The sequence below is a fragment of the Falco biarmicus genome, chromosome 4, assembly GCF_023638135.1.
Source record: "Falco biarmicus isolate bFalBia1 chromosome 4, bFalBia1.pri, whole genome shotgun sequence".
NCBI classification, from domain to species: Eukaryota; Metazoa; Chordata; class Aves; order Falconiformes; family Falconidae; genus Falco; species Falco biarmicus.
In genome coordinates, this window is record NC_079291.1 from 25440134 (window position 1) to 25455895 (window position 15762).

Sequence of the window (15762 nt, forward strand, 5' to 3'; positions counted from 1 at the left end):
AGCCCCCGCCCCGCCCTTCATACGCGGCGCGCCCTCACTGGCTGCAGTCGCCCGCTGGCCCCACCTCTCCCCCTCTCCCCGCCCTCCGCCCGCCCCCAGCGTCCGCCGCCGCCAATCCCGAAGGGCGATGTGGCTGCTCGCCCTTGGGGCGGGGGCGGCAGCCCCGCCTCCACCACTCCCCCGCCCCGCTGCCAGGGCGGCTGCGCCTGAGGTGCGTGGCGGCCGGCGGTTGGCGGCCCGCCGCCAGCCAATGGGCGTGAGGCACCTCAGAGCCGGCGCCCGATGTTATGGGGGGAGGCGGGCGCTCGCCCCTGGCTTCGGCCGCTCACCGCGGCGCCGCTTCGGAGGGACGCGCCAGGCGATTGGCGGCCGTGCCGCCCGCGTCGCGGGAAGGCAGCCAATGGGCGGGCGCGGCGTGCTGTGAGGGGCGCGGCGGGCCGGGCAGGGCCGGAGCGGAGCTGTGCAGTGCCGTGCCGTGTTGCGCTGCGCTGAGGAGCGGCGGGATGAGGCCGAGCGGGCTGTGGGTGCTTATGCTGCTCTTGGGCCTTGCCCAGGTCGCCCTACTGGCGAGGGGTGCAGCGGCCGGCGAGGAGGAAGAGGGTGACGGAGGTGAGAGCGGGGGAGCGGGGGCTGCCTGCGGATGAGGGCTGGCGGGCCGTTCCGCGGGCCTCCGGGCCGAGTCGGCGGGGCGAGGCGTTCCCCCCCCTCCCGTGCGGGCGCTGGTGGCTCGGAGAGCTGCTTGCTCCTCGTAACGGGCTAGCTGCCGCTTGGCTGCGCGGCGCCTTCGCCTCGCCTCCTCGGGGCTGAAAGCTGGCGATTAGCCATGTTGGCGAGTGCTGGCTTTGAAATTACCGGTGAATTTGCCATTTCGTTATTCGACGGAGCCCCCTTTTCCTGACCCCCTTAGCTCAGGGAATCTGTGCACCCTGTGTGTCTCAAACCGAGTGCCTGGGCTTCTCCCCAGAAGGAAAGCCGCCTGTTGCTAGTTTCTTGGTGGTTCTTCCCATTGTCTTTGAATTTCACTGATGCGTGTCTTCTCCTTTCCAAAATTAGCTGAGACAAAGCTGCTCGGACTTAAGTTTAGCAACTGTACGTAGGAGGCAGGCCTTTGAAAGTGCTGGTTTTTTTGTTTTAAGCGTCTTTCACGTGGATTTTGAGAAATCCTACACCTTTCATATTTCCTGCATTAACGCTGCTGTATGTTAAGTATTGGAGGGCGTTCAAGGAGGCTGGATTATGGATGACCTCCTGAACTCCTGTCCTGCAAATTCTTGCTTAGTGAACAGGCACTGGAACTTGAAGAAATGCATTTATGTCAAGGTACGTTATCTGTGTCACCAACTGCATAATGTGTAGGATACGGATTAAGAGATTTTTTTAATAGGATATCGTATCTGCAATAAGGAGATACATATATTTCACCGTAGAATTAAAAAGAAATAGCTTCATGGGAAGATTTTGCATTATGTCTCTTTCTCTGCTTTTGTTTAGAACATTTGATTATTATCACTTTGTAGCCTGTGATGAAGCCTGGTCCTTATTTCCCCCGCTACCATCAGATGATGAAGTAACACCTGTGGTGTAACAGTGCAGCCTGAGTCCTTTGGCAGACAGCAGTAGCTCAGTTTCTCACAGCCAGGCTCTCATCAATATTTCCCATGTGTGCTGTGTTTCTCATCGTGTGAGTTCTTGGTATCAAAGATGCATAGTGATGGAAGTATTTCCTCCTGTGTGCGAGTTGAACACTAATCCTTTGCACAACTTGAATCGTTTTCCTATGTCTGTTGTGTATCTCAAATTTGTATATATAAATCGTGAACCAGGCTTTACCAAGCCTTTGCTTTAAAAATACATGTAGTTAGGCATTTCCATTTTTGTCCTTGAAATGCAGACCTGTAATAAATTTACTTAGTAACAAAGAAGTAACCTTATGTAAATTGATTGTTCAGGGGATGAAGCCTGGTTTTGTCTGGATTTTTCTTGCACTGTATGGCTTTGGAAAAGAAATTTGACTAGGGCAGTGTGGCAAATACACTTGCAGCAGCAAAGATGCTTCAGTTTGGGTGCAGCTATTTTATTTTCATGAGCTGTGTTATGCAAATATTTATTAGCTACTTCTGCCTCTTCAGGTGTTACAGTTAAGCTCATTCTGTATCTGTTATTTTCAAACTGTAACTCAGTAATGCAGAGGAAAGTTTGTTGCTCTTTCATTAGAAAAAAGTGCGGATTCCTTCTCCCGTACTTGGTCAGGTCCTTGAAACAGGCCTTTCAGTCCCAACACTAAAGGGGATGTTAGAGGTAGCTAGGATAACCTTAGGTACTGGTGAAGCTGGAGACTGCAGAGGGCGAGTTTGTACTGTTAAGGACCAATCTATAGGTGTGGTTACCTTTCTTGTTTGGAAATGCATGCCCTCCTTAAGCCAGTTGGCAAAAGCTGGAGTCCTGCTGTTCCATGCTACTGTCCTGCCTCCACCTCCAAGGAGGAGGAAGTGGGTGTGTATAATATCCATGACAATGCGTCACTGTCAAGGAAGTCTTATGTTGGCAGGCTGTACAGACACTTGCAGGGAAAGATAAAAAAATATTTTGGTGATGGACGTTAGATCTAGTGGTAACATTTTCTATCTATGCAGGCTGTTTTTGGAGGTGGTGCTTTGTTCTCGGCTTCTTAAACCGTGAGCCTGTGCCACAGTAGCTGCAGTGGTCTTTTGTCTGTTGGGGGTGGGTAGTTAGCAATAGTAAGCCTGAATGAGAGCTGCAACCTGGTAGTGAGTTTCAGAGATGCGTGAGCAGAATTGGCTGGCTAGTTTTGTTCAAATTCCTTTGTGTCAGGAAAAATCAAGTCTGAAGTGATGTGCTTGGAAAAGCAATAGGCATTGCACAACTTGCGAGGAATTCAGGCACAGACCAGCCATGAACACTTTGTGGTGAAACATAGCCCTCAAAACTGCTGGGTACAGCTTTGTAGTTACTTCTGTGAGCAGAAGTTTTGACTGCTGAAACCCCCTGAAAACTAGGCTTTTTCACCAGGACATTCATTCCTGTAGGTACGTGACTGCTGTAGATTCACTTCAAGGGTGTTCTGACAGTTCAGCCCTTTCACTGCAAGTGCTCAGAGGTAGCAACACAAGAGGCATTGTCCACTTGCAAACAGTGCTTTTAGCTGCTTCGTAGATCAGAAGAAATGGTAGTAGTTCTTGGAAGAAACTTAATCCAGGTGACTACTGTTGTGTGATAAATGACCTCCTGTGATCTCTTCCCCTCATCAGAAGCTTTAGTATTTTGGTGGTGTGTATAGTTGTGTTCTAATTAAGATAAATACATTTTCTCCAGGAGCACATATTGTTTTCTGAGAGCATATAAACTTATGTTTTTTAATACCTTCTTCTAACAGAAAAATAGGTATTGCAATTTAACAGCATAGTTTTGTCTATGGTGAGCTTATTCCTGTGGCTGCCTTTGGTCTTAAAATAGCAGGGTTTGGTTTTTTCATACCTGTATATTTACATATTTATCATTATCAACTTTCACATTTTAGGTGATATCAGAGTAGTTTCAGAATTCTTGTCCTGAATAAATAACTTACATGTATGTGATTTACTGTCCTACTGCAGCAACTCCGATCAGCTTAGTCACAATTGAACAACAAACCTTAATTTTCTTATTTTTCTTTTCCCTAATCCTGGGACTCAGTGGTTGAAAGAGCCTTAGGTTCACAGTTTTCATTTGGGATGAGGTATTTTCATTACTTGCTCTGTGGCTTACCATTCCTTTAAAGTCATTCAAGAAGGTCTGCTTGCCTCCAATGACAGCAGTTTAAAAAAATGAAAGTTTAAAGGAACATGTGAGAGATCAAATATTAAAGAACCCATCTCAAATTCCAAGCCAACAAAGACTGAACCAGTTGAAATATCTTGCCTTCAGATTTCATGTGCGAACTTTGCTTCAGTAATTTAGCAAATGTCCTTTCTCCTTGAATGGCCTGTTCTGGACCAGTGGATTGGGCCTCCTTAAATAGAAGGCTTCCCGAAAAAATTCTTTGAAAGAAGTTCTCACTCCATTAATTTTTAGGAGAGTACTTGGTATCCACCAGGTGCACAGGAATGGATTTTCACAGGACTCCTGTGACAGTCACTTGTTTGCTTTTACACTCACTGTGCAGCCTCCTGCTGATCCAGAGCAGTGATGCTTCTGTGAGTGGAAAGCCTATCCAATGAATTGCAGGCCTGAAACGTTGCTGTAACTGAATGCAAGATATATTGAGGTGGTAGGGGTGGGATCGAGCAGTCAGGAACAGAAGCATAATTTTGAAGCACTGCCTCTAAACCATCTTGGTAGTAGTGAAATGATGGCATTTGAGTGAGTTTGTTTGATTAGACCTTCAAACAGGCAGAGCAGAGCATATCAGTTGTGGTGTTACAACTGTAATGAGTAAGGGTACAAGGGAAGCATTGGGGACAGATAACATCTACTTATTTGGTATGAGACACCTGATATTTTTCCAACCACAAGTTGCTGCACTTGAAGGACAGCTGTTTTGCTGCATGACGGAAGGCTTCTTTTTGAATTCAGGTATCATCCGTGTGCCCCTCTTGCCCGACAACACATGTCTCGCTTCCAACATTTCAACAAGATACCCAATGTACTTTGGTAACGGCCATGACATAGGTCTGTGTGCGTTAATTCTTGTTGTGTCCATTTTACTAGTTTGCCCTGAAGCGCAAAATACATTTTGACACTTCACTGAAATACTTATGCTGTTAGCTGGTGTAGAGTGGACAAAAATTAAATGGTCAAGCATCTGAGTCCAAGCTCTTTGCAAACTGAAGTAGCTGTCATTTTATATGGAGCAGGAACTAAATTGTGTTGATACTTTTTTAACCACAGAATATACTTACTAAATCTTTAACCTGCTAGTGTTGTTTTAATGTTAAACTTGACACAGTCTAATCCCTATTGCATTTTTACTTTTCCAGAATCTGTTACAGAAGAAGCTGATGATGGTGGTGATGATGATGATGATGAAGATGATGATGATGATGATGATTCTGTAGTTAAAGAAGAAAATGGTGTATTAGTCTTGAATGATGCAAACTTTGACACCTTTACTGCAGACAAGGACACTGTGCTGCTGGAGTTCTATGCACCATGGTGGGTTTGCAGCCTGTGGTACCTCCTTAGGTGCAGGATGTCAAGGCTGTCAGGGGCTTCTCTGACAGGACATGCTCCTAAAAAGTGAGCTTGGGTTAGGAGTAGCTGGCATGCAGGAGAAGCACTGGACTCTGCGGAGTCCAAGGTAGGAGACAGTTCTGGTGGTGTGGAGGTCCCCATTTCCCTGCCCCTGTACAGACAGACAACAGCGAGCTCTTTCTCCACAGATGTGGGTAATGCTGAGGGATCCCATGCCAAGAGAAGGACAGCCCAGGTTCAGTCCCTGCTCTGTGCCTCTTGGGGAAGGGAAATGGTCCCAGTGAGCTCCAGAAAAGTAATGCAGTGTGATCTGGCAGCCTGCTATTGTGTCCTTGTGCTGGCCCACTGATAACTTGCGCGTTTGCTCACCTAGATGGACGAAACTTCCCTAGTAGGGGAACTGCGAGAAGGTCTCCCTTGTCCAAGTTCAAATCTCTGTCCTTGCTGGAAGGGTGTGGTGTGAGTAGGGATATATAGCTCATTAGTATTAACAGTTTAAACAGTGCATTGTACATCTAACCAATTATGATAATTCTGCTGGCATATCAGTGTACACAGTAGCACTGGTGCATTTAGGGGAGCTACAATGGATTTACCTGCATATAACAGACAAAGGATCTAGGCCAGAATGTATCTTCTCTTGCATTCTTATGGACGAAAGTAATAGGGATGGTTATTGGGGGGAAAACAAGAGTAGGATACATTTGCAGTCAAGTTGGTGAGTTAGTGTTGCAGCCAAAACCTTTTTGCTTTGTGGCTTAGTGATATAAAGCTGACTTGTTTCTCCTCTTTTAGTCTTTAAATAGAAGGGGGAATATGATCTTGCTTGAGGTGGAGTTGCATTTTAACTAGTACCACTCTTTTACAAAGAATCCCATCCCTGCTTGGCTGTAGATACTATTTCTGCAGCTGTAGTTTGCCTGTGTGAAAACTGAACAAGAAGCTGGATTTATTTGAACAGAAGGATGCGTGGTCATCACAGACTAAACACCACTGTTTTTTTTTTTCTTTTTCCTACTCCCCTTCCTGCCGGTTGAGAGGCTAAGGAGCACAGACTATCTGCTACATGCTACTTTCCCTCTCTTTTTTTTTTTTTTTTTTTTTTTTCTGGTTTCGTCTTCAGCTTCATAAATTGTCATAGAGTGGTTTGGGTTGGAAGGGACCTTCAAGATCACCTAGTTCAAATCCCCCCTGCCCTGGGCAGGGACACCTCCCACCAGCCCAGGCTGCTCCCAGCCCCGTCCAGCCTGGCCTTGGGCACTGCCAGGGATGGGGCACCCACAGCTGCTCTGGGCAGCCTGTGCCAGTGCCTCGCCACCCTCATTTCTTCCTAATACCTGATCTAAATCCACCATCTTCCAGTTTAAAGCCATTCCCCCTTGTCCTGTCACTACACTCCCTTGTAAAAAGCCCCTCTCCAGGTTTCTTGTCAGCCCCTTTAGGTACTGGCAGGCTGCTATAAGGTCTCCCTGGAGCCTTCTCTTCCCCAGGCTGAACAACCCCAACTCTTAGCCTGTCTTCCCAGGAGAGGTGCTCCAGCCCTCTGGTCATCGTTGTGGCCTCCTCTGGACTTGGTCCATGTCCTTGCCACGCTATATTCAGCTGTGTTTTATGCTGGTGTCCTCTGTTGTGGCAGCTTTTGCAGCTAGAGCCTGTGTTCTTCCCAAAGAGGTTTGGTGTGGCCAAAGAGAGAGCAGGTGGTGTTCTGCCCTGGTGGGTGTGATATTTCATTAGGCAACTTAAATACAGGTTCATTTTTCTCTTTAGTTCAATTTAGGGTGCTAGGTAGAGAAGATGAACCTAGAGTAGGGAGAAATTGAAGTCTGAGATTTTATTTGGAGGGTCAGGGAGGAAGAAGCATGGTACAAGGTTTGAGATTTTGTTGTAAAAGCAGCTGTTAATTACATTTTACAATGGCTTTATAAAGCATATATGGAAATGTCTGTCAAATGAAAAAATTACAAACCAAAAGTTGGTGTGGTGGTTTTGCATGGCAAAGTTTTGGTAGCAGGGAGGCTACCAGGGTGGGTGGCTCCAAGATGGATCTGCTTCTGGCCAAACAGTGGTAGTGCCTCTGTGATATTAAGGAGGAGGGAAAAATAAAAATCTGCCAGCAGGAGAGAGGAGTGAGACTACATGAGAGCAAAAGCCCTGCAGACACCAAGGTCAGTGAAGAAGGGGGAGGAGGTGTTCCAGGTGCTGGAGCAGAGATCCCACAGCAGCCCACCGTGAGGCAGGCTGTCCCCATCAGCCACTGGAGGTTAACGGTGGAGCAGGTACTTACTTGCAGCCTGTGGCGGTGGGTGCCCAAAGGAGTCTGTGGCCCATGGGAAGCCAGCACTGAAGCAGGTTTGCTGGCAGGACTTGTGACCCTCTGGCAGACCCACGCTGGAGCAGTCTGTTCCTGAAGGACTGCACCCCATGGAAGGGACTCGAGCAGTGTGTGAAGAACTGCAGCCCGTGGGAAGGACTCATGTTGGGGAAGTTCACAGAGGACTGTCTCCCAGTGGAGGGACCCTATGCTGGAGCAGGGGCAGAGTGTGAGGAGGAAGGGATGGCAGAAACAACATGTGATGAACTGACCATAACCCCCATTCCCTGTCCCCTTGTGCCCCCTTGGTGGGAGGAGGAATCGGGAATTATATTGAGCCTGGGAAGAAGAGCGGGGCGGTGAGAAGGTGTTTATTCTGATTTGAATGGTGATAAGTTACACTAATTTCCCCTAGTTGAGTCTGTTTTGCCCCTGACAGTAATTGCTGAGCCACCCCCCGCCCTTCCCTCCACCCATGAGCCTCCCATGGTGTTCCCCTTCCCCTGCCCAGCCGAGGCAGGGAGTGACGGAGTGGTTTTGCTGGGCACCTGGTGTTCAGCCAGGGGCAGACTACCACAGCTGGGTTTTGAACAAACAGCACATTAACTACAGTTACTCTCTATCCATGATCTGAAAACATAGCAAGACAAACATTTTTATATTGATTTTGTGAACATCTGCCAGAAGACATCCTGGAAATGCAGAGCAGCAAAACATTCCTGTGGATCTGTTTTTCATTTATGTATCTACTTTTGTCTTCCTCTGGCAGGTGTGGGCATTGCAAGCAGTTTGCTCCTGAATATGAAAAGATAGCCAAAACTCTGAAGGACAATGACCCTCCTATTCCAGTTGCCAAAGTAGATGCTACTGCAGCCACCTCACTAGCAAGTCGTTTTGACGTCAGTGGCTACCCGACCATCAAAATCCTGAAAAAAGGCCAACCTGTTGACTATGATGGTTCTCGGACAGAAGACGGTAAGCACCAGTCCTTTGCAATTCTCTGTAAAAAGAAAAAAAAAAAAAAAACCCACCGAAGAGGTATATGGTCTTGCTTCTTTGTGTGACTGTTTTGAAGGACTTTGATCTGAATTACTTTATCTTAAGCAGAATAACACTGAAGACTGAAATTCTCAATTGGCTGTGTGCTAGAAGAGAATCTTGTAGGTAGTGGGTAGTGCCGTTACTGATGGAAGGTTTCTAGAAATATGACTTGAAGAGGAGGTGGTCTCATGTTTGCTGAAGGATCAGCTAATAAGAAACATCTGTTCTGTATACTGACTGTTTATAAAACCACTTGGTTTTTGCTTAATGAATATGTCCAACTTCAGTCAGAGCCGGGGGGAAAACTACCTCATCTGTCTGTTGAGATGGAATTCATGTGCTGTGGTGCTGCAAAGTACAGATCTGTGCTCTGCATAAGTAAGATGCTGTGTGGCATGGAAAGGAGACCTTGGCAATACCAACAATGAAGTAAAGCGTAAAGGAGCTTGATTAAGAAAGTGTTCTTGTGTAAGCTCAACATGTAAGCTTTGGTCCAAGACCATGCTTGTCACTCTTGAGTTTTAAATTCTTGATACAGACTCTTGCATTTGATATGCTACTGGTATGATAATGCAGACTTGCTGATTGGGCTGTTGAACTGTCTTTCAGCAATTGTGGCCAAAGTCAAGGAGGTATCTGACCCCAATTGGACCCCTCCACCAGAAGCTACCCTCGTATTGACCCAGGATAATTTTGATGACATTGTGAATGGTGCTGACATAATCCTGGTGGAATTCTATGCTCCATGGTAAGCAAGAAGACAGTCCCCTGTACTTCCTCAGCACAGCTGGCCTGAACATGCTTGGTGAACCTGTTTTATGTTGTTATGCCTCTTCTAAAGAGGCTTGCCTTGGTAGGTGTGTATAGCTCTGGTGTCCCTTGGTTCTAATCTGGGTCTAGGATTGCATTGAAGACTAGGCTGGATCTGTGTCTCAGCAAGGGGTGGTCTCCAAAATTTCATTGAAGATTCTCCTTGTTTATCTACTAATTTAGGAACATGTTGAGAGATCTGAAAACCAAAGGGATTTGGTCCTTAGTTTAAAAATGGCCTCTGAAATTCAAACTACTGATAGTAATGTGGGGCCAGCCATAGAGGCTAGCATCAGGTTGGAGAGACAAGTCTTCTAGACCGAAGACTTCTTCCCTAGTGAATAACCTCATTTTTACTTTCTCCATTCTGGAAGGTTAACCTTCTACTTCAGAGGTGGAAGGTACCTAGCAGGACTTATGGCTTGTAAAAACTGCCCTCCCCTCTCCTTCCCTAGGTGTGGACACTGCAAAAGGCTTGCTCCAGAATATGAGAAGGCTGCCCAGGAGCTCAGCAAGCGCACACCTCCTATTCCCCTAGCTAAAGTCGATGCCACTGCTGAAACTGAGCTTGCAAAGAAGTTTGATGTTACTGGCTACCCAACTCTGAAAATATTCCGCAAAGGCAAACCTTATGACTACAGTGGTCCACGGGAAAAATACGGTACTGCAACTTCTGTTTTTTTCTTATTTCCTGAGGGTTTGATCACATATGTACCTATAGGACTTGCAGACTTATTAATATCCTAGCAATGTTAGTTGGGAAAACCTGAAAGCCTGCTCTCCTGCCTATGTAGGGCAGCATTAAATTTGTCTCTAATCTTTGTAATGTCTTCTGGTGGTACTGTAAGCTCCTTTTTAATATAAGATAAATACACATGATGAAGCAGTGGCAGTACAACTAAATGGGCGGCATTTAATTGCTTTGGAATGTGCTCTAAGGGCTGGTAAAGTGCTCAATATTACATATCAATAAGAGGGAAGACTTGAGACTTCCAAGTCCAAGTAGAACTTCGGCTCATAGGGTCAGGAGACGGTGAAGGGTCTGGAATTTCCTTGAGGGTTTCTTGAAAAATCAGCTGATATCCATGGAACTAGTGCTTGGCCACCTCTTCTGAAATCAACCTGAAAGAAAGTATCCAGAACTGTAGCTTTAAAAGCTTGGACTGAGTTCTTGCTGACTTGGTCTTTAAGTTACTGCAGGAGGGCTGCACAGAAAGAAAGATGCTCATGGGAAATGTGGTATTAAGCAGTGTTGCAGAGGGAATGCCTGAACCTTTCAGTTCAGTAAATGTTCTGAGCAACTTTTTGGGGCTGGGTTTCTCTCACAGGTATTGTCGACTACATGATTGAACAGGCTGGTCCTCCATCCAAACAGATTCAGGCTACCAAGCAAGTACAGGAATTTCTGAGAGATGGGGATGATGTCATTATCATTGGTGTCTTTAGTGGAGAGAATGACAAAGCCTATCAGCTCTATCAGGAAGCAGGTAAAGAATGTTTTAAAATCATTAATGAAATTAATGTTTTGTTGAGATCCTGCCCAGGACTTTGGGCATGGTGAGATCCTTTGTTTCTGCTCTTCGTTCAGGGGGGAAGCTGGAGAGGAATAAGACTGAAGGGTGTTCTTCCACTTGTACTCAAGAAAAAAACCTCACACTAGATTTTGAGGCTATAATTAAAGTATCAGGCAGTTACAGGAGATACCTGTTGGTATCATGTCCCTAAAAACATGTAGATTAAAGAGGAGGGAAAACTCCTGGCTGAGGAATAAATCACAACTTCTTGGTTTAAAGCCTTGGTGGCTTTGTCTGCCATTGCTTGTTTTGTATGACAGTTCCAGAGGCTCAGCTTTGCCAAACTTGTTGGGGGGGGGGGGGGCGGGGGGCCTGGAAAAAGAATAATCATCCACCTCTGTATCAGTTTAGTTAGACCATTCCTGGCAACATTTGTTCTTAAAAACTGTTTTGACATTGTGCATTGACCATCCTGTTAATGATATTTACTACCACACGGAAGAGGTATAACAGTTAAGTGCTCAGCCCGTGTCTCACATGATCAAACCACTCACAGCAGCTCTTGGTTTCTGCCAGAGCCTTGAGAGCAGTGTGGGCAGTTCTTCTCCCCTGGCTCTGCCTGCTTCTGGGACTGCTGTCCTTTATAGTTGAATCAGGAGCTGATTTGGTTGTTCCACTATGGCAAGATACAGAACTGTTTCCCAGGCTGCCCCAGAGCCAATAGACTGACCAGATGACCTTGTGAGTTTCTTTCCAGCTCTACTTTCTGTTATTTGGGGAGAAGCCAGCAGTAGGAGACTGATAAACAAGTAGCTGTTTCACCACATGTTTGACAAGCTGTTAAAGGTTTTTGAATACATAGGCTACCTTATCAAGTAGATGGGTGGTTGAACAGCATTCAAATAGTGCTGCTTGAATTGTATGTATTTTAATGTGCTTCTCAGCCCTGGATGAGAGCTGTTCCACAAGACTATGCGTTGTTCTGTGTCTCATTGGGAATGGGAAGAGTTTCCTTGCAGTGCAGTCTTGAGATTTCAGTTGGAAACTGTTGGTTTGCTTCTTGATGACTTGCCTTCTCCCTAACCTTAATTTTTCAGCTAATGGTTTAAGAGAAGATTACAAGTTCCATCACACCTTCAGCAGTGAAATAGCAAAACTATTGAAAGCACCTTCAGGAAGACTAGTTGTTATGCAGCCAGAAAAATTTCAGTCAAAGCACGAGCCCAAGATGCATGTGTTGGATCTTAAAGTGAGTAGCTGATCCAAAGCTAGGAAGTTTGTGCATGGATTGAAGGTTCTCTTTCTTTGTACATATGAAGAGTTGGCATCGTCCTGTTGGAAGTACTCCACTAGATATTTGAGGCAACCTGTTTGTCCCCTGAAACTGTATGGCTTTGTTTAAGAACGCTTTATGAAATTAACCCAGAGGTTACATATTCAAATAATAATTGACCATTACAATACTCAGTTTAAGGGTAGAATAGTAAATTCTTTAATGCTCAAGGATGTGAAGACTATGGTGACAGCATTGTTTATAATATGCCCCTCTTATTTGTGCATGCATCAAGATCAATTTTCAGTACTGTGTAACAAAAATGCCACTTAAATCCATTTGTCTGAACTTTTTCCCTGATTTTGTTACACAGGACTCTACAGATGGCTTGGAGATTAAAGAGCACGTGCTAAAACATGCTTTGCCTCTAGTGGGTCATCGCAAGCCTTCCAATGATGCTAAAAGATACACCAAGCGTCCTCTAGTGGTTGTTTATTATTCTGTAGACTTCAGTTTTGACTATCGTGTTGGTAAGTTTGCCAAGACTGCTGTTGCTCTGCTTTGGAAGGAAGCAAGCAGTAATTAACTAGAAATTACTAATCCTGTTGTGTTCTTGTTTTTCAGCTACCCAGTACTGGAGAGGCAAAGTCCTAGAAGTGGCCAAAGACTTCCCTGAGTATGTGTTTGCTGTTTCTGATGAGGAAGATTATTCTTCTGAAATAAAAGATTTGGGCCTGCTTGAGAGTGGAGAGGATGTCAATGTTGCCATTCTGGATGAAGGTGGCAAGAAATACGCCATGGAGCCAGAAGAGTTTGACTCTGATGTACTCAGGCAATTTGTGCTGGCATTCAAAAAAGGTACAGTTTCTAAAATAGGGTTGTCTAAGCAGTTTGCTTTGTTTTTCCCCTTCCAAGAGCTTTTCCTGAGGCAATGGCTGCAAAAAAGTCTTACATGCAACCTTACAGTGTTCTGTGGGTTAAAGCTTTTGAACGTTGTTTGCTTTTTTATTTTCAATCTCTGTTCATTAAGTTTGCTTGGACTGTGCTGTGGCATCTAGCTGTATTCTAAAACTGAGCGTGTTTGGCAGGCCTAAAATGTTCTTGCAGCTTTGAAGAGTGAGCTGAACACTCACATTTGGGACTAATAATAAATCACTGTGTAATACGTTGTGGTTGAACAGCTATAAAAAGAGGGAGAAAGGTTCTAGGGGTTTGTGAAACAAATTGTTGCCTATATTTCATGAGGTCATTGTGCTAAAAGGTCACCAGCAAACTAGTCTTTCATGCGGAGGTAAGTTAATTTACCGACATAATGCTTTTCCCTGGTGGGAGGATGTACTTCTGGCCTTTCTTGGAGGGGGGAGATCATAAGGACTGCTCTTACTGTATTTTAACGGTGGTGTGTGTTTTACTTCCTTCTAGGAAAACTGAAGCCTATTGTGAAGTCCCAGCCGGTGCCAAAAAATAACAAAGGGCCTGTGAAAGTGGTAGTGGGTAAAACTTTTGATACCATAGTAATGGATCCAAAGAATGATGTTCTCATAGAGTTTTATGCCCCATGGTGTGGACACTGCAAGAAACTCGAACCAGTGTATACAGAGCTAGGCAAAAAATACAAGAATGAGAAAAATCTAATCATAGCCAAGATGGATGCTACTGCCAATGACGTGACGAGTGACCGCTACAAAGTGGAGGGATTCCCCACTATCTACTTTGCTCCAAGGGACAAGAAGAACAACCCTATTAAATTTGAAGGCGGGGACAGAGATTTAGAGCATTTGAGCAAATTTATAGAGGAGCATGCAACAAAACTCTCCAGAACAAAAGAAGAGCTTTAGATAAGATGGGGGTGGTGAAGAAAAATTGTTTTATGTTGTAGTTAAAAGCAAGTTACTGACAAAACTTCAAGAGAGAAGAATTAAGCAGTTTGAGCAAGGAAATCATTGAGCAGTAAAGCAATTGCAGTATCTTTTTTTTATATGGCAGAAGAGTTTTTTTTCTGGACAATGAACTTCTAATATGAATGTCTTACGTTAGCTATGGTTTTGATCTTTGGAGAAAAATACATCCTTTATTTTTTGTGACTATCTTGAGCTTGGTTATTTGACTCCTGTGTTTAAGATAAAAGATCTTACCAAAAAGAGAGAACCAGATCCCTCGGCCAAACAGATTTCTCTGTCTTGTTTGTTGATATGATTACTGGAGGGAGCAGTGTTTCGAGCCACTCTCTTCTGATATGTTTCTGTATACATATTCATGTAACTATTTCACTATATTCATCACTGAGGGTAAGAATGGAGGTTTTCTAAAGTGTGGACAAATTATTCAGTCCTATTGAGATAAGACACAGTGACTTGCTTACTAAATGTGCTCTAGACCTGTCTGCTTTTGCTTTGTGCCCCTCTGTACAGAGGGTGATGCTAAAATACCAAGTTTTCCTAATTTACCTCTCTTTACTAGTCCATATTGGCCCATTTACGTCTTAGTCTTCCCAAGTGTGTTTTGGAGTAATTGGAGTGTGCCAAAAAGAGCATCTGGTGGGTGGTAATGCTTGGATTCCAGTATCGAAGCTGTGTATTACAGTCTCTTTCCCTTTTGCAGAGAGGAAGGTTTGGTAGTTGCTCTGCTTCAGGGAAGCAGAATGAGCAGTCTGATGGACTTCAGTCCTGTGGCAGTTACTGCAGGTAGAAAGGATGATTGAGTCTACTCTGTGCTCCACTTGGGAGTATGTGCATTTAAAAGTGGATTTTGATCTTGAATGTCCCGGTTTAGAGATGTCCATAAATTTATGGGCCATGATGAGGTGGTAGCCTTATATAGACCAGAAGCGCTGTCTGCCTTTTCTCAGAGCTGTGATGCTGTGGTGTGTGCGACTTGACTCTCACTGAGGTGGCTTTGAAACATACATACTTTTATGGGTAATGCTTCTCTCCTAGCAGCACTATTTTGTGTCTTGCAAAAGACCAGTGTCATCAGTGTATCTTCAGTATTTCCTTATTGTATTAGTTTTCAACTTTGTGGTGGGTGTGCAAATCTAAAACTACCGCCCAGTCTCTTTTTTCTTCTGGGGAGATGCTGTCTTCTGTATAGTAAGGATAAACACATCTGGGAGGTAGCTGTTAAGGTATAGTCCAAGTACCCAAAGGGGCCTGCAAGGACGTATGTAATCTTTATCCTTTCCTACTACATTTTGCACCCTGGTTGAAGGGATGTGCCTTCAAACAGGACTGTTCCTCACTTACTGTTACAACCTACGCAGCAAAGCATGGCTAGTGACTTACTTCTGCAGAGGTGTATGAGACTGCATGAAGGTTTTCTCTTAATTAACAATTTAGCTGAAGCTAGTGAACAAAGCTCACCAGCAGATTAGGAATGAAGGGGACAGCATCACATCTCCACAGGAGTGGCGGGGTGTGCTGGATAGCATTCAGCTCCTGTTGTTTATTGGCAAAAGCTGGGAAGTGCTAAGCAGCTATTCAGGATTAGATCTCAATTGCTGCTTTGTGTTACAGCGTAGGCATTCACTGTAGGCACTGGCATTGTCATTCTCCTCTTGTCGTATTAGAGGGCTTTTTCTCTGCTGTCCCTAAATGCACAGCTACCTGTTAAGCTTAGGCACTATT

General features: G+C 44.9%; 1 protein-coding gene across 1 annotated transcript; it reads left to right on the forward strand.

Annotated features, from left to right (window-relative positions):
• Nucleotides 1–420: 420 nt before the first annotated feature.
• PDIA4 (protein disulfide isomerase family A member 4) lies at nucleotides 421–14226 on the forward strand. The gene is made up of 10 exons (XM_056336379.1): nucleotides 421–609; nucleotides 4977–5151; nucleotides 8271–8476; nucleotides 9152–9290; nucleotides 9808–10013; nucleotides 10681–10839; nucleotides 11964–12115; nucleotides 12513–12669; nucleotides 12764–12997; nucleotides 13562–14226. The coding sequence occupies exons 1-10, from the start codon at nucleotides 504–506 to the stop codon at nucleotides 13975–13977; spliced, it is 1950 nt and encodes a 649-aa protein (XP_056192354.1). The 5' UTR covers nucleotides 421–503; the 3' UTR covers nucleotides 13978–14226.
• Nucleotides 14227–15762: the final 1536 nt, after the last annotated feature.